The sequence below is a fragment of the Podarcis pityusensis genome (assembly GCF_964106645.2).
Source record: "Podarcis pityusensis genome assembly, chromosome: 5".
In the NCBI taxonomy this organism is placed as follows: Eukaryota; Metazoa; Chordata; class Lepidosauria; order Squamata; family Lacertidae; genus Podarcis; species Podarcis pityusensis.
In genome coordinates, this window is record NC_138032.1 from 2,490,517 (window position 1) to 2,507,769 (window position 17,253).

The window sequence follows — 17,253 nt, forward strand, 5'->3', positions numbered from 1 at the left end:
TTCGAGGGTAAACCGTACGCGGAACGAGTCTGCCCCTGCGGCTTGATGGAGGTGGAAACTGTCTCTCGTGCCTTGTTACACCTCAGTTTCTACATGGATATACGCTCGGTATTCGTCACTCCTGTTATACAAAAATCTCCAAATGAATCCGAACTTAAATGTCTAAAATCCCTGGTAGAGGACAAGGATCCTGAGATCACGTTTAGGGTAGCCAAATTCTGTGCGATTGCCATAAAACTTAGGGAACAAGGTGCACTGTCATAATGATTAAGGCCTTAAATAATCATTTTAGGTTGTATGTTATTGACTAAGTTTTAATTTATATATATATTTAACTCTTGCTATATCTGTATTGTCCCTGTTATACCTAATTGCAAAATCAAATGTATCCCTATTGTGTTTTATGACTTCCTTGGTATTGTATGTGGGCTGGAACTGGTCTGTGACCGAAATAATAAATTCAATCTACACACTTGGGGCTTTGCGACAAGTCCTAATTTTTGTAAGCATCCTCTGAAATCACCCCAGGCTCACCCCTCCCAACCAGCCAAGTAACGAACCATGTTTTGCTCCTGGTAAAGAAAGCAGCTGCAAATGGAAAAGGGAAGGAGAGGTTCACACATAGGCCCAAGCAAAGTGTATCAAGAGTTTATTCGGTCGCTAAAACGTTCTTCAAACCATCTGCAATTTTTGTGTCCTCCCCCCACAAAAAAAAAACCCTAAGAGCAAGGCTTCAGAAAATGCTGTGTATTTTTATTCTTACAAAAAGAGAGGATTTTTTTTCTTTCTTTCAGAAAATATAACCTGATTTTTTTTTTAAGGATGCAACAAAAGGATAACCCAAAGAGCAGAGCGAAAAGGCAGAAAGGCACATATTTGTATAATGGCATACAAGAACAACGTACAGAAAATATATGCTTGAGATACTTTGATTTCTCCTAAAAAAATAGCAATAAGGCACTTTGTGTCTGCTGAATACAAAAGTATATGCTGGTGAATCTGGATTCTGTGGTTCAGGGAAGGTTAACGATAGAGAACAGGCATACAAGAGTAATTCATCTCATTTTTATATCTTTTATAAATATGCTAGGAGAGCTCTCAGTTTAAGGGGGGGGTGTGATCCTCCCCTCCAGTCTGTGTGCACACCTTACAAGTAAGTAATCCTCGTGCCGCAATAACTGTGTGGAAGAGCGCCGGTGTTTGTGTGGCAGAAAGCAGCAGCCCAGATCATTCTGGTGTCCTAAATCTCACATTTCTCAAGAGTTTTCTGGAAGACAGGGGTGTGTGTGTGTGTGTGTGTGTGTGTGTGTGTGTGTGTGTCTGCAGGACAAGGCTGATGATGCTGAGAGAGTAGTGACTGCCTTCTTCTTCTTTGGCGAACCCTCGTAGCCCAGTAAGATTGTCTTCCATGAACACGGTTTTAACAATGAGTCCATAAGTGACTGTGGAGACCAATTCTGGATCCACACGTCCTTCCACAGTGGGGACATTGGTTCCCGGGCGAGAGTTGATCACGGTGTGGATTTGCTAAGTGTGCCTTCCTCTTAGCACGTGTCTCCCTTGCGTCCTGAGTTCGAGTGTCTTCAAAGCCCATGACACTTTTGGTCAAGGCTGTTCTCCAACTGGAGCGCTCGCAGGCCAGTGTTTCCCAGGTGTCGGTGCTTATACTACATTTTTTGGACTCATGGCACAGGTGAGATTTGAACCAAGGGCTGCTTGTCCATCTTAGACTAAAATACTTATATTGCAACTGTGGAGTTTTCTATTCCTCTTATAACCTTGGAATAATAATAATAATAATAATAATAATAATAATAATAATAATAGATTTTAAAATATGCGCACACATAAACTTGCTGTAACCGCTGCAGATTTGGTGATTCAAAGCATGTACAGTCGTACCTCGGAAGTCGAATGGAATCTGTTCTGGAAGTTCGTTTGACTTCCAAAATGTTTGGAAACCAAAGCGCAGCTTCCGATTGGCTGCAGGAAGCTCCTGCAGCCAATCGGAAGATGCACCGGATGTTTGGGTTCCAAAGAACATTTGCAAACCGGAACGCTCATTTCCGGGTTTGTGGTGTTCAGGAGCCAAAACGTTTGACTGGAGAGGCGTTCGAGGTCCAACGTACGGCTGTATATTGCAAAGCAATGAACCAACCACCTGGAGATGGAATTGAGCTACAAAAAGGAACTAGGAATCAGAAAGAAGTGTCTCGCCTAAATAGAGTTAATCATTGCACACAGCCCTATCAATAGCAGCTGGGGGGGGGGAGAACAACATCCTTCTCACTTTCCCCCCAGCAAGAGAATCATGCTTTATAAAGACACAACTGCAAATAGAGACGCTTTGACTCTATTTATGGCAAGAGGGATATATATATATATATATATATATATATATATATATATATGCAGGCAATTCTGCCAAGAGAAAAGGAAACACAGAAAATGATCCACTGGGTATTCCCCCCACTTTTAATGTCTAATGCAAACTTCCTAACTTCCCCCTCCTCACAGAAATAACATCAGGGCTGCTGCCTCCAGCTGAAGCCACAAGCTCAAGCCAATATTTGCACAGGAGTTATGGGACTTTCAGTTCACGGAATGTTCCACATTAAAGCATTTTTCTCATGCCTAAGTTTTATGAGAAGATGCTGGAGATAAAAGGGAGAGAGAGAGAGAAATCCTAAACATGAAAAATGACTGGCCTGTGCTCTTCCTTTTTAATAAAAATAAAAATCTGCAGTTGGAACTCGTTTCTCGCAGCAAACAAACAAACAAACAAACCCTTTGCCCATCTCATGCAAACAGAACAACTATCTTAGTTTACAGCTTCTGAACCCAAGTTGCTGAAAACTAGGGGTGGGGAGAGGGGTCTTGTGTTCGAATCCTGATTGCAGATTTACCACAGGCATCTCCTTGGCCACTGTGAGAACATGACGAGGGGCTTAACAACTTGGGACCAGTTTACCTACGAGATCGCCAAATTGGCCCTGTTCCCTGTTCCGCATTTGAAAGCACTCGATTTTTTACACTTTGGAACTCCCTGCCTATTGATACTAGCAGGCGCCTTCTCTGCGTTCTTTCTGGTGCCTGCAAATAAAAAATGTTTCCAGTTGCTTTGAAAGTTGTTGCAAACTTTAACTTGTTTTGGCATTTTAACCTTTTGTTCCGTTTTAACGATGGTGGGAATTTCTCCCTGGCGATTTTATTGTTTCATCTTTTTGCAAACTGCTTTGAGGCTCTTCCCACAAGCAAGCAGTGTATGAATTTTCGGAAATAAATGAATGAATAGATGGGCCCTGTGACAGGAATTTTATGGTCTTAGATATATGGTAATGTTCATAAGTGTACCAACCAAGCACATTCATAGACCAGCACAGGAAGGCTAACCTGGAACCATTTTGATTCCTAAACTGTGCAAATGTTTTCTCTGCAAGGTCAAACTGGAAAAGCCTCCCCATTGTCTTTTCCTTCACAAATTCTGTCTTAAGGGCACGTCTGTGTTTGAATAGGGTGTGAGCCTGTGACCTGGCCCAGGAACTAAGTATTTATCATTACAAAAGACTGGCCAGGCTACCCAGGAAATCCAATCAAGTAACCTGCCAGACAGGAGAAAAACAGTATTAAAATTTCTGTTTTAGACTGCCTTTTCTGTGATGTAGGTGTGATGTATCTGAGGGGTGGTCTTAGGTTACACCCCTTCTGTGATGTATGCATGATGTTTCTGGGGGTGGTCTTGATCTATAGGGTGGCAATTTCAAAAGTCTTTATAAGGCCTTGCGCGCCATTGTTCTAGGTTCCTCCTCTCTCCTGCGGGTGAGGGGAGCACCCTGTTGCAACAGATCAATAAAAATCAAGCCTACAGGCTGCTGTTTTCCTCCAAGTAATCCTGGTTGGTGTCTTTGTTTTTGTCCAAGGGAGCCCTCGGATTTTCCCGTTAACAGCCCTCGCTGGCGGTATCCCACAGGACCTGATGTCCTTATGCTACATAGGGATGCCTGAAATGTCTTCGGGTGGAATGCAGCGTCCTCTATGTAGCATAAGAGCATCTGGGAGAGCTCTTGAGCAACTAACATTTCACGGGCGATGGTGCAAGGAACCTTCCTCTGGATTGCACAGAAGAATGTAAACGCAGCCTGCTGGATCCGACCCAGGGCCCACCTAGTCCTGCTTCATGTTCTCAACACTGAAACAATTATATTAACTTCTCCTCTAATGCTCCTCAACCTGTGCGCATGCTTGGATTACACAGATCAATTTTAGTAATTAGGATTGTAGCATATGCAGAGTACCCAAGGATATTCTCCACAAGTAAGAATTCCAACCGCCTTTAGTGCAAGCATGCTTTTAATTCAACCCCTGCCTCCCTGAAGATGTTTACAAGGGGTCCCACGAATGCAAAATCCAAAAACACCCCAGAAATAGGAGAGCCTAAATATTTCTTGCACGCAACTCTCTGGCTATACGTGCATTAAGTTCACAAATCCCTGGACCAATTACAAAAGAGAGAGAGGGGCTTAGCTGTGCTTTTATCATGGAAGTTTTGCAATGTGTTTCTAATGTTGCACACATCTTTTGATAAAGCGCCGTATATAAATGGACTGAATCAATAAATTAAATAAATTCAGTCCTCTCTGCACTTGATGTTTGGAACAAGGACTCATCCATTTCCTTCCACAGTGCATTACCTTGCAGGGCTGAGGCTCTAGGAACAGGCCTGCTGAATTTGTGACGCACCATGTGTCTCAATGTGGTCTCCGGGAAACTCAGGGCAGTCTCTCGGACTTGTTTTTTAGGCCTGGGGAAATGGGAACGCCAAACACCGCAAGGTGGAGAATTTCCCCCCAAGAAAAAACACATTCTGAGAAATTCCGGCTTAGGTCTTGAAATCACCTTATCTACGTTTGTGTTAGACAAGAGCCCACAGCTCAGTAAAAAAGAAAAGGAAAAGAAAAAAGGACGAGGATCTACTGTGAGTTTCCTTCTTCCTCAAAGGCATGAAGAATACAAGAGTTTCTTCTAGTCTAGTGTGGCATTTAGGCACAGAAAATCCTCTTCAGGGAGCCCCATCTGTACAGTGTTTCCATTTATTTGCTGGCCCAAGAGGGTGGAAACTTTTTAGGAAGATCTTGCGGGAATTCAAACTGAATTATCCTGACCCGCTGCTTTGATTTCTCTCTTAGTGGGGTTTTCAGTACTGTCCTGAGCTGCAACTGGTTTTATTAACTTGTTTTAAACCCATTTCCCCCCTGTTTGCATCATTATTATTTTTAACAGAAAACTTAACGAGGTGGCAGTGATGGGGCACAGCTTCACAAGCCCAAGACAGAACCATTTTTGATCAAATCCAGACCACTTCAATTTTTCATCTTAACCTGCTGCAGAACGTGGTCAGATGCAGAATTGTTTAACTGTCATTCTAAGTCTAAGCTTGGGTTTCTTTTTTGGGGGGGAGATGTTAAGTCCGCCCCCCTCCCAGCTTTTTAAACATTTTGAAAGAGCATGGACATTTAAAAGTTCCATGCATTGCAGGGGTTGCGATAGATGACCTTTGGGGGTCTCTTCCAACTCCACAATTATGTGATCCTATGTTAACAGTAAAAGCTATGGTTTTCCCAGTAGTGATGTATGGAAGTTAAAGCTGAACGATCAAGAAGGCTGATCGCCGAAGAATGGATGCTTTTGAATTCTGGTGCTGGAGGAGACTCTTGAGAGTCCCATGGACTGCAAGAAGATCAAACCTCTCCATTCTGAAGGAAATCAGCCCTGAGTGCTCATTGGAAGGACAGATCCTGAAGCTGAGGCTCCAAGACTTTGGCCACCTCATGGGAAGAGAAGGCTCCCTGGAAAAGACCCTGATGTTGGGAAAGATGGAGGGCACAAGGAGAAGGGGACGACGGAGGACAAGATGGTTGGACAGTGTTCTTGAAGCTACCAGCATGAGTTTGACCAAACTGCGGGAGGCAGTGGAAGACAGGAGGGCCTGGCGTGCTCTGGTCCAGGGGGTCACGAAGAGACGGACACGACTAAATGACTAAACAACAACAACAAATGTTAACAGCTCCCCCACTAAAAAACCAAACACCCAACAGCCTGTCAAAGATAAAATACTTAGGACTTTTGCAGGCCGAAATCAGCTTTGCCCCACATTCTGACAACCTGCTTTCTGCCTGCGGATCGTACGGGGAAGAAATTCACATCAGCTCAGCTCTCGCAATGCACTCAGTCTCAAAAATAGAAAAATAATTCAGCATGCCAGAGATTTGCAGCATGCACCCGATGCAGATATTTGATTTATTTTGTTAAAAATAAAGCTTGCTCATCAATAAGGGGTTGTGAGCTGTCAGGGAAAGGACCTACAGAGGAGAGAGAGAGAGAGAGAGAGAGAGAGAGAGAGAGAGAGGAGCTGGCCTACTGTTATGCAACCAAAAGGCTAAATATAATTCCTGGCTAGAGACACGTCCCCCCCTCCTTCTGCATTGGTGGTGGGTTGGCCAGCAGGAGTTATTGTAACCCCACCGCCTGCAGGAAGGTGCCTGTCAGCTGTGCATCAGATCTGGCAAATTACAATAAACGGTTTATTTTTTTCTAAAAAAGCTGACTTGTGCGGTTTCCCAGGCAGCCACCATCAAACCCTCTCGCAGGATTCCCCCCCCCCAACCCCCCCCTCCACCGGCCCCTTCTAAGCCTGGCTGGTCAAAGCTGAAAATGCAACGTACAACAGCGCCCCTGAGATTTCACAGGAAGGACCAAAGGACGCTGCTTGTTTGAGGACTTTAGCATCTCAGGGCGTCCGCATTTGACCTTCATATGAAATGAAGGGACTATTGGATTTAGCAAATATGTACAGGGCAGGAGGAGGAAAAGGAGGACGCTAAGAATTGTTTGGCAGTGGAACGGACTCCCTTGGAAAATGGGCTCTCCTTCCTTGGAGGTTTAGAGCAGAGGATGGAGGGCTCTCTGTCATGGATGCTTGGGCTGAGATTCCTTCATTGCTTTTACTTGGTATTTTAAGTCAGGACATTAATAGACAGGACATTAAATGGTTTTTATACGCAACAACAGCGGCAAGAGTTTTGTTGGGCCAGAAATGGAAGCAAGAAGAAATAATGACGAATGAAGAATGGCAGACGAAATTAATGGACTACGCAGAATTGGACAAAATGACAGGATGGATTCGAAACCTGCGGGATTTACAGAAGATTGGAAGAAATATATGAATTATTTGAAGAGCAACTGTAATCAACAAATTAAGCTAGTAGGACTACAAGAAGTTTTGTAAGGAGGAAAATAGGAAATATTGGAAAGAAGAGAAAGAAGAGAGATATTAGTTATGATATTTAAATGTAATAGTGAAAGTAATAAACGTGAAAAATTGGAAAAGTGTCAGATGTGATTGATGGAAGTAAAAAAAATTGTATAAGGTATAAAAGTATGTTTAAGAATTGTTGAAAATGTTATGTTTGAAAACTAATAAAAATATTTTTTAAAAAAGAGATTCCTCCATTGCAGGGGGTTGGACTAGATGGCCACTGGGGTCCCTCCCTTCCAGCTCCACGATTCAATGCATTCAAAGATGTGCCCTTTCTTGCAGAACCATAGAAATGTAGAGTTGGAAGGGATCTCCAAGGCCCATCTAGTCTGACCCCTTGCAGTGTTGGGTGACACAAAACTCAGAAAGCGCCCAGTCCCTTCCCTGTTCATAAGAAAGAAAGAAAGAAAGAAAGAGCAAAAGAAGATGTAGAGATCTGTGATCGTCACGTTGTTCACAAAAGCATTTCCTTTTCCTGCCAGTAACACAGCATTAGAAAGCTTGATCTCGCCAATCTGAATTGTTTTTGCATCAAGGCTGTAATCCTAACCCTACTTTGCTCAGAGTAAGCCCCACTGAAGGCAGCAGGACTTGCTTCTGAGCAGACAAGGCAAAATGGGGAAAGAATTGAGTGCAAATAATACATCAGAGGCACTAGAAAGAAAAACGCTCTCGGTTCTGGAGTTCAGAGGTACACTGCCCTTGCACATGGAGGCTCCACTGAGCAGCCACAGGGCCATCTCTCCATGAATCCAGCCTTTGCCTTTAGCTGGCCTCCCTCCAGCTGTTTTGGATTACTGGCTTCGGCCAGTGGGACATGTGGTCCAAAACATCTGGATGGGGGCCAGATATGGCCCAATCGGATTTCCTTTATACTGGATTCGGTCCTACTTTAAGCATAGCTGATGGGTGAAACCTGGACATTGCCTTGAGCTTCACAAACCTCTCTCCTAAATCTAATTTCGGCACCCCTTCCCAGTAACTGGAATTAGGGTTACAGCGCAATCAATATTTCCTTCCAATGAGTGTGCACGATGAAGCAAAATAAAATAAAATACAGGCAGCCCAACAGCAGAGAAGGTTCTGATCCAGACACTTTTTGCTTCAAAGGGTCTTGCAAAGGAGTGGTGATTGCAATACCATATATTGAGGTTTGGGACCTCGGGCCCCCTAAATTTGGACTGTATGGATTTTTTGTAGGGTTTCCTATTAATTATCAGTGGGAATAAGGGTTAAGTCTACTGATTGCTAAGTATTTGTCTTAAAACTAAGAGTGCAATTGTCCAGGCACCAACTCATCCGCTAGAACATCCAACATCCAAATGACGTTCCCACTGCCCTCAGCTCATCGCGACCTAACTTACATACATAAAAAGTTTAATCAAAACGGTAGGCATATATATTTCTTATTAAGTATACATACATTTATAATTTTTATATATATAAAAAATCCTATATATTTGGGGGAAAGGCGCAGGGAAATCTCAGGTTATAAACTTTTCAGGAATAAAAAATATTGCATACTTTAGGAGAAAACAACAGCAACCACCCCCGGGCCCAATCCACTAGGAACATCCCCTGAACGTACACCATTGAAATGCATTGCTGGTCTCCTTCCTTGCTGCAGGGCTCATGCAAAAGGCATTCCTAGTGGATCGTGGCCAAGGTCTCTTTGGCAAAAGAAGAGGGGTGCGTGTGTGTTTCCTTTGCAATAGGTTAAATAAAGCTTTGTAATAAATATACTCTGCTATGGTGACTAAGCCCTATGAGCATAACACCCAATTGCACTCTGCTTAATTTACTACATTTCTCGGTAAGGACTCAGCTCCTTAGCAGGCTGAAACGCTGCCCCGCTCTTCTCCAGAGAGAGAAACATCTAAGCTCTGAAATGTGAGGGTGGGAGAACCATGTGGGGCAGCACTGGCTGGGCTAACAGCGTTTCAGACTGCAGGTTCATGCATGCATCCCCGCAAGAAGAAAATTAGTGTGTCAGGGTCCTTACTTATCCTTCTCCCTGATAAGCTAGCTCTAGAGGTGCAAGGATCCTGGCTCCCCAGTTCAGCTAGAGGATAACCTTCCTGCCATCTGGAGTGACACAGTTCCTCTGCGTTAATGGAGAGAGGCAAACCACGATTGAATGATAAAACACTGGGTGGAATAGCCTGTAGCTCTTATCTGCACACCGTATTTTTTGCTCTATAAGACTCACTTTTTCCCTCCTAAAAAGTAAGGGGAAATGTGTGTGTGTCTTATAGAGCGAATGCAGGCTGCGCAGCTATCCTAGAAGCCAGAACAGCAAGAGGGATTGCTGCTTTCGCTGCGCAGCAATCCCTCTTGCTGTTCGGGCTTCTGAGATTCAGAATATTTTTTTTCTTGTTTTCCTCCTCCAAAAACTAGGTGCGTCTTATGGTCTGGTGCGTCTTAAAGAGTGAAAAATACGGTAAGTCCACATTCTGACTTTAGCCAAAGGAAACCTATTGCCATTTTTTTGAAATGTGAAGACTGGTGATCTACCCTCCCCCTGCTGTCCCTGTTCCCAGAGGGACCCAGTCTGAGGAATCAGCTCTTCAGGCAGGGGGGATTACCTTGCTATGGAGTTTATGGCAAGGGGAGCATTATAGCGTTTTGCTGCAGGGCAGAGATTTCAAACCTTTGCCCACATCGACTTATTTGCAGAAGACCCCGTCTGCCAATTGCAGTGGGTTCTGGGGTACACCCCAGGGGACTCCTCTGTTTGCAACAGGCCGCTCTGAGTGTGTAGAGATGGCACGTAGGTCTTCCCTCTCGGAAGCTCAGCTGACGCTACTGACCTTCCCATCCAAATATGCCTCAAAAACTCCTGGGTCTCTGGGGGAGAGGTCAAAAGCGACTGCTGCAGTGCAGGTAAAAAGGTAAAGGACCCCGGACGGTTAAGTCCAGTCAAAGGCGACTATGGGATTGTGGTGCTCATCTCGCTTTTCAGGCCGAGGGAGCTGGCGTTTGTCCGCAGACAGCTTTCCGGTTCATGTGGCCAGCAGGACTAAACCGCTTCTGGCGCAATGGGACACCGTGGCAGAAACCAGAGTGCACGGAAACGCCATTTACCTTGCCGCCGCAGTGGTACCTATTTATCTACTTGCACTGATGTGCTTTTGAACTGCTAGGTTGTAGTGCAGAGCTAGCTGATGTAGAACTGTACAGTTGGAGGGGGCCCACAATGGTCATCTAGTCCAACCCCAGTCACAAACTTCTGGACAGGAGAATATCGCCCTCAGGGCCCTACTTTCATTTCCCACCTCTTATAGCGGGGGGTGTTTGTCTTTCAAACCAAGGAAGAGATGTCCCTGCAAGCTACACATGCCTGAGAACACAGTCTTTACTGACCCCTTGGGTGGCGCTGTGGTCTAAACCGCAGAGCCTAGGGCTTGCCGATCAGAAGGTCGGCGGTTCGAATCCCCACGACAGGGTGAGCTCCCGTTGCTCGTTCCCTGCTCCTGCCAACCTAGCAGTTTGAAAGCACGTCAAAGTGCAAGTAGATCAATAGGTACCGCTCCGGCGGGAAGGGAAACAGCGTTTCCGTGTGCTGCTCTGGTTCACCAGAAGCGGCTTAATCATGCTGGCCACATGACCCGGAAGCTGTACGCCAGCTCCCTCGGCCAGTAAAGCGAGATGAGCTCCACAACCCCAGAGTCATCTGCGACTGGACTTAATGGTCAGGGGTCCCTTTACTGGTCCTCTGCAACACAGACACAGGTGGGGCAGGGAGGTGCCGTTGCAGCACTGGCCCTGCATGAAGCACTCAGGGTCTGTGGGGACAGCACCTCAACCAAAACGGTGCCCCTTCTTCGCTGGGATCCCAGTTCCGGTACTGGGCTCCCACACCCAACGGGGAGAAGGATATTTGAAACTGGAACATCGCCCTCTTTACCTTTCTAACTGCAGAATGTGTTTAATTCAACTTGGACCTCAAGGATGGAACATTTCTTTCGTTAGTGTTTGGATATTTAGAGGGTTATTTTTTGGGGGGGGAGGCAGGGGGCATAAGTCACTGCACTTGGCAAGTGCCATACTTAATACTGCTGCCCCACCAGGCTTACGGCGAGTTAAGTGTCTCTCAGGGACCTGTCCGCAAATCGGACCTTTGGAATTTGCGAAATTTCAGCCCTTAAGAACTGCTGAGGATCAAATCTGTGCAAGATTTTTTATTCCAGCTGTAGTGTGAGCGTGTGTTTCTGGACTTAACTGTCCAGAGGTCCTTTTACCTTCCCCTCAGAAAACTCTTTTCCTTTTCCTTTTTCAGGCGGAGATTACAGTAAATGGTGTGCTTGTGGTTTCAGCTCTGAAAGCTGTGTTTTGGTCGTAAAAACCCAGCAAGCTGGGTCCATGGAGGTGCGACAGAGGTGAGCCTTGAGCGCAGTTTGGTCGGCTCTGCCACGCACGTTCCCTTGCAAGCACCCGCAGATTCCCTAATCGCCTTTCCCATCCCCGAATCGCTGCTCTAACTCCTTACTCTGCATAGTTGTCTTTAAGGCACTAGTGAAATATTGCAATACGTTAATCATATGAGGCTATAGAAATAGATATAAAGTGTCCCCGTTCGGTCCCCCCCCCCCATATATTAATGTGCAAAGAAGCTCAGGATCTGATGGCTCGTGTGAAGAGGAAAAGGAAAAGGCTTAAGCATCTGTAGCTGGAGCGTCGGAATGGATAAAATGCATAGGACAAGCTAATGGGTTTCGGATTTAGAGGAGATGAAACCAGAAGGGGATGGAGACAGCCGAGGACTTGGGGGGGGGGGGAGGTTTCCATCTGCACTACAAACATCTACCAGTTTCATACCACTTTAAGCATCATGGCATTCCTCAAAGCATCCTGGAAACTGTAGTTTCGCGGGGGTGTCCTGAAACCTTTCTCGGAAAGAACCCCAGAGAACTACATTTCCCAGGGTGCCTTGCAGAGAGGGATTGCAGGCTCAAAGAGTTAAATCTGTAGTGTAGACATGGGGGGGGGGAGACGCCATGATGTGGAGCCCCCAGCAAGCCGCTCTGCTTGTCCCAAGGCCTCCCAGCTGTGCGAGAGGGTGAGGATGGCGTGAGGCTCCCGGGGGCGTTCAGAGGTCGGTGCTCGACTTTGCCGTCAGGGCCTGGATCCGGGCAGAGTTGCACATCTTGCAGAGGATGTGGCCGTCCAAGGGGTAGCAACCCTGGTTGTCCCCTTCGGACAGGCGGCCTCCGCAGTCCTGTACAAGAGGGTGAGAAAGACGCATTAAACGATTTCAGGCTTGCAAGCAACTTTTCACAATGACTCTACAGTGGTATCTTGGTTCTCAAACTTAATCTGTTCCAGAAGTCTGTTCCAAAACCAAAGCATTCCAAAACCAAGGCATGCTTTTCCATAGAAAGTAATGCAAAACGGATTAATTCGTTCCAGACTTTTTAAAACAATCCCTAAAACAGCAACTTAAGGTTTCAGGCTTGCGCCAGAAGCAGTTTAGTCCTGCTGGCCACATGACCTGGAAAGCTGTTTGTGGAAAAACGCCGGCTCCCTTCACCTGAAAGCAAGATGGAGCGCAGCAACCCTGCAGTCGCCTATGACTGGACTTAACCATCCAGGGGTCCTTTACCACTGATCTATGCCCAGGACATCCTTTGCATGCACAGACGATACTGACCTCGCAGCGGTAGCACTCCACATGGAAGTCACGGTCCAAGGCCACAATGCGCACAGTCTCCTCCTGGCCTTGCGCTGGCATTATGGGCTCTTTGCAGACAGAGCAGCGGGGAGCAAATTTCCTAGGGAACGGAGAAAGTTTGACGTGAAAGCTCTGCTCATCAAGCCAAGCGGAATCTGAGTGTCCTGCACTGACCCTGGAAGTTCCAGGGCTCAAGCAAAGAATATCGCCGCCCGAGGTTTCGATGTTTAGCAAGTGATGGGTGGGTGGTACACTGAAAAGGATGCTTTGGCGTTTGCCCATTTTTGGGAGATACGTTTGTACTGGGGGAGAGAAAGGGTTAATAGGTTGACCAATAAGAAAGCCTGGAGGCGGAGCCTACCTGATTTTGAGGCTCAGCCCAGAGGTTTTGACAATTAGCTCGGTTGGTTCTTTTTTTGGGTGGGGGGGAGATAGAGTCGGAGTGAGTTAGAGACAGGGAGAAGACTGAGAGGGAATAGGGTGACAGTGTTTTGAATATATTTTAAAACTTGTTTGTGTTTGAAATAAACTTTAATATTCATTGTTAACTCTACCTTAAGGTCCACAAATGACAATACTTTGGAGATCCCAGGCCACAGGGAGGTTAGGCTGGCCTCAACCAGAGCCAGGGCTTTTTCAGCACTGGCCCCAACTTGGTGGAACGCTCTGTCCCAAGAGGCTAGGGCCCTACGGGACTTGACATCTTTCCGCAGGGCCTGCAAGACAGAGCTGTTCTGCCTGGCCTTTGGTTTGGACTTAGTCTGACCCTGATGTCTTCCCTCCCTTTATGTGATCTATGGGCTACTTTTAAAATGAGGCTGCATTTTAAACTGCATTTTAACCTGTATTTTAAATTGGGTCCCCCCCCCCCATTATGTTTTTACTGTAATTTTTACCGGTGTTGGTCGCCCTGAGCCTGGCTCTGGCCGGGGAGGGTGGGGTATAAATAAAATTTATTATTTATTATTACCTGACTGCGACTCAATACGTCACCGGGGAACCCTGGATTCCCCCCCCCCACAAAATTGGTGGCAGCGGAAGGATAAAGTAGTGGTGTACAGGTCAATGGTCTGTGAAGCGACTGGGGGCTCTGTACGAACGCCACAGATGCTTTTGGCCAAGCCAAAATGAATTTGCAGCACAATAATAAGATAACAGCAGTCCCTCCCACATTGTGTAGCTCGCAAAAGGCCTACACACCAACCCAAATGCAAACCTCTGCTTCTTCCCCTCCCCGAGCCCCCCAAAAAGAGGCGAAGAGAAGCGCAGCCACCTGTGGAAATCCTCGATGCAGTGGATGTTTCCGCCAGCGTCCACGGTGAAGGGGATCCCGTCCAGGCTGCGCTGACAGATCACGCATGTGAAACAGTGAGGGTGGTAAGCCTTGCCGGTGGCTCTCAAGATGCGCTCCATGATGGGCTTGGCGCAGACGCTGCACTGCTCCAGGGTGCTCTGCGGAGAGAAAAGGCAGCCGGAGACCGTCAGTCGCGCCAAGCCTGCAAATCTCCCCAGGTCCCTCGCTCCTAGACATGGCATGCTCTCAGGCCTTGGATGCACGAACAATGCTTATTTTATTTACTCGTTGCATTTACTTCCCACTTCTCCCCAAAAGAGCTCAAGGGGGCGTGCAGAGTTCTCCCTCTTTGATCCTCACAATGACCCTGTGAGGTAGGCTAGGCTGAGAGGCAGGGGATGGTTATGCCCATGGAGCTTCATGTTTCAGGGAAGTGGGAGGAAGGAGAAAAGAATAATATGATGGATTGAGGAAATATACATGTAAATGTATGGGGGGATGGGGAAGAAATGGTGTTGTTTTGGTACCGTATTTTTCGCTCTATAGGACGCACTTTTCCCCCTCCAAAAATGAAGGGGAAATGTGTGTGCATCCTATGGAGCGAATGCAGGCTCCTTGGCTTCAGCGATAGCAACGCAAAGCCTCTGAAGCGCAGAGGGAGCGCTCCCTCCGTGCTCCGGAGGCTACGCATTGCTTTCGCTGAAGCCTGGAGAGCGAGAGGGGTCAGTGCGCTGCGCTCTGGAGGCTTCGAGTTCCTTTTACTGAAGCCAGGAGAGTCTTGCTCTCCAGGCTTCAGCAAAAGGAACCCGACGCTATCTGGAGAGCGAGAGGGGTCGGTGCACACCGACCCCTCTTGATCTCCAGATAGGCGCCTAAAGCCTTCGGAGCGCGGCGGAAACTCCTGCCGCGCTCCGGAGGCTTCAGGTTGCCTTCTGCTGAAGCCTGTAGAGCGAGAGGGGTTGGTGTGCACCGACCCCTCTCACTCTACAGGCTTCAAAGATAGCTGTCTCAAGCCTCCGGAGCGCAGTGGGACTTCCCGCTGCGCTCCAGAGGCTTCGGGTTCCTTTCGCTGTAGGGTAGGTGCCCCTTCAGCTAAGGCGCAGCGCTCCTTCAGCTAAGCAGGAGGAGAAATGGAAGGGGCTCCGTTTCTCCTGCTGCTTCGCTGAAGGGGCACTGCGCAGAGAGGGGGAGATTTTTTTTTTCTTGTTCTCCCCCTCTAAAACAAGGTGCGTCCTATGGTCGGGTGCGTCCTATAGAGCGAAAAATACGGTACATCTGCATTGTAATGTAATATGTGAAAACTAATTAAAAAAGAAAGAAAGAAATGTGGACCCTGGTTTCCCAGGTCCCAGCCTGGCACTCTAACCACTATGCCACGCAACCTTGAAATCGTTGCCTGCAAGGACAACGTAGCTGATTTTACATGTTTAAAATGTGTCTTGGTTTTATAATTTCAATGTTTTCCTTTTCCACGGACACACGTCATGTGTGTTGCACTCACCCACGATGGTAAAAGCCGCTTTTCATTGCGGTGCCGGCCTCTTGCAATGGGGCCGTTCAATTTTAATCAGAAACAGGACGCTGAGCTCCTCTCTCCACTGGACAGGGGAGGCTGTCGGGATGCACATGGCCAGTCACCCTTGGCCACCCGACGTGGTGGGTCTCTGCAACTGGTGACTGGCCAAGCTGAACCAATCTGTTCATTGCGGCCTGTCGAGAGCTAGAAAACTGAGCGCTCCCACATGCCATCATTGTTCCAATTCCAGGCAGGGAGTTTGTCTGGTTCCAGATGGCAGCCATGTATAGCTGGCAAAGCTGCACTGGGCTTGAGGAATCACCCAACTTGTGCAGTCCTGATTTAAGCTTAACAGCACAAGAAGAACTTGCTGGATCAGACAGGGGGCGGGCAGGTGTGGAGGACTCCCTGGTCCCGAATGGGATAACTGTGCCCCTGAAGGGCCAGGAGCGCAGCCTGGAAGTCATTCTGGACTCACAGCTGTCCATGGAGCCACAGGTCAATTCTGTGTACAGGGCAGCTGTCTACCAGCTCCATCTGGTATGCAGGATGAGACCCTATCTGCCCGCTGTCTGTCTGGCCAGAGTGGTGCATGTTCTAGTTACTTGGACTACTGCAATGCACTCTACATGGGGCTACCTTTGAAGGTGACCTAGAAACTACAACTAATCCAGAATGTGGCAGCTAGACTGTTGACTGGGAGCGGCCGCGAGACCACATAACACCGGTCTTAAAAGACCTACACTGGCTCCCAGTACTTTTCCGAGCACAATTTAAAGTGTTTGTGCTGACCTTTAAAGCCCTAAATGGCCTTAGACCAGTAGACCTGAAGGAGCGTCTCCACACCCATCATTCAGCCCGGACACTGAAGTCCAGCTCTGAGGGCCTTCTGGCGGTTCCCTCCCTGCGAGAAGCGAGGTTACAGGGAACCAGGCAGGGGGACTTATCGGTGGTGGCGCCCTCCCTGTGGAACGCACTCCCGTCGGATGTCAAGGAAATAAACAACTATATGACATTTAGAAGACATCTGAAGGCAGTCCTGTTTAGGGAAGCTTTTAATATTTTGCTGGAAGCTGCCAGAGTGGCTGAGGAAACACAGCCAGATGGGCGGGGTATAAGTAGTAGTAGTAGTAATAATAATAATAATAATAATAATAATAAGTCCAGCATCCTGTTCTCACAGTGGCTGACCAGATTCCCGCAAGCAGAACCCAGGCACAAGAGCAACTCTTCCTTTCCTGTGGTCACCAGCAACTGGGATTTGGAAACATTTCTGTCTCCAACTGTGGAAGATGCAGGACCCAAAGCAATGGATTCGAGTCACAAGAAAGGAGATTCCAGCCAAACACTACGAAGAATTTCCTGTTGGTAAGAGCCATTCATCAGTGGCATGGACTCCCCTTCCTCAGAGGTTTTTAAGCAGAGGTTGGGTGGTCATCTGCCAGGGATGCTTTAGC

General features: G+C 47.1%; 1 protein-coding gene and 2 long non-coding RNA genes across 5 annotated transcripts in view; 1 reads left to right on the top strand and 2 right to left on the bottom strand.

The window, feature by feature from the left end:
• Window positions 1-292: 292 nt before the first annotated feature.
• Window positions 293-2,787, top strand: LOC308478174. Its single transcript, XR_013986878.1, has 2 exons — window positions 293-1,296; window positions 1,327-2,787. It is a non-coding gene; the product is annotated as an uncharacterized lncRNA (long non-coding RNA).
• On the bottom strand, window positions 633-9,591 carry LOC308478182. Its single transcript, XR_013986889.1, has 2 exons — window positions 6,053-9,591; window positions 633-5,589 (listed from the first exon to the last, which is right to left on the bottom strand). It is a non-coding gene; the product is annotated as an uncharacterized lncRNA (long non-coding RNA).
• Window positions 9,592-11,318: 1,727 nt separating this feature from the next.
• The window catches only part of LPP (LIM domain containing preferred translocation partner in lipoma), a 295,201-nt gene continuing 289,266 nt past the window's right edge, over window positions 11,319-17,253 (bottom strand). For all 3 annotated transcript variants that reach the window (XM_081007502.1, XM_081007503.1, XM_081007504.1), the window contains 3 exons: window positions 14,260-14,438; window positions 12,966-13,086; window positions 11,319-12,533 (listed from right to left, as the gene is read on the bottom strand). In XM_081007502.1, the coding sequence (XP_080863628.1) occupies window positions 12,405-12,533; window positions 12,966-13,086; window positions 14,260-14,438 (429 nt within the window). In that variant the 3' untranslated portion in view covers window positions 11,319-12,404. The remainder of the gene's footprint in view (window positions 12,534-12,965; window positions 13,087-14,259; window positions 14,439-17,253) is intronic.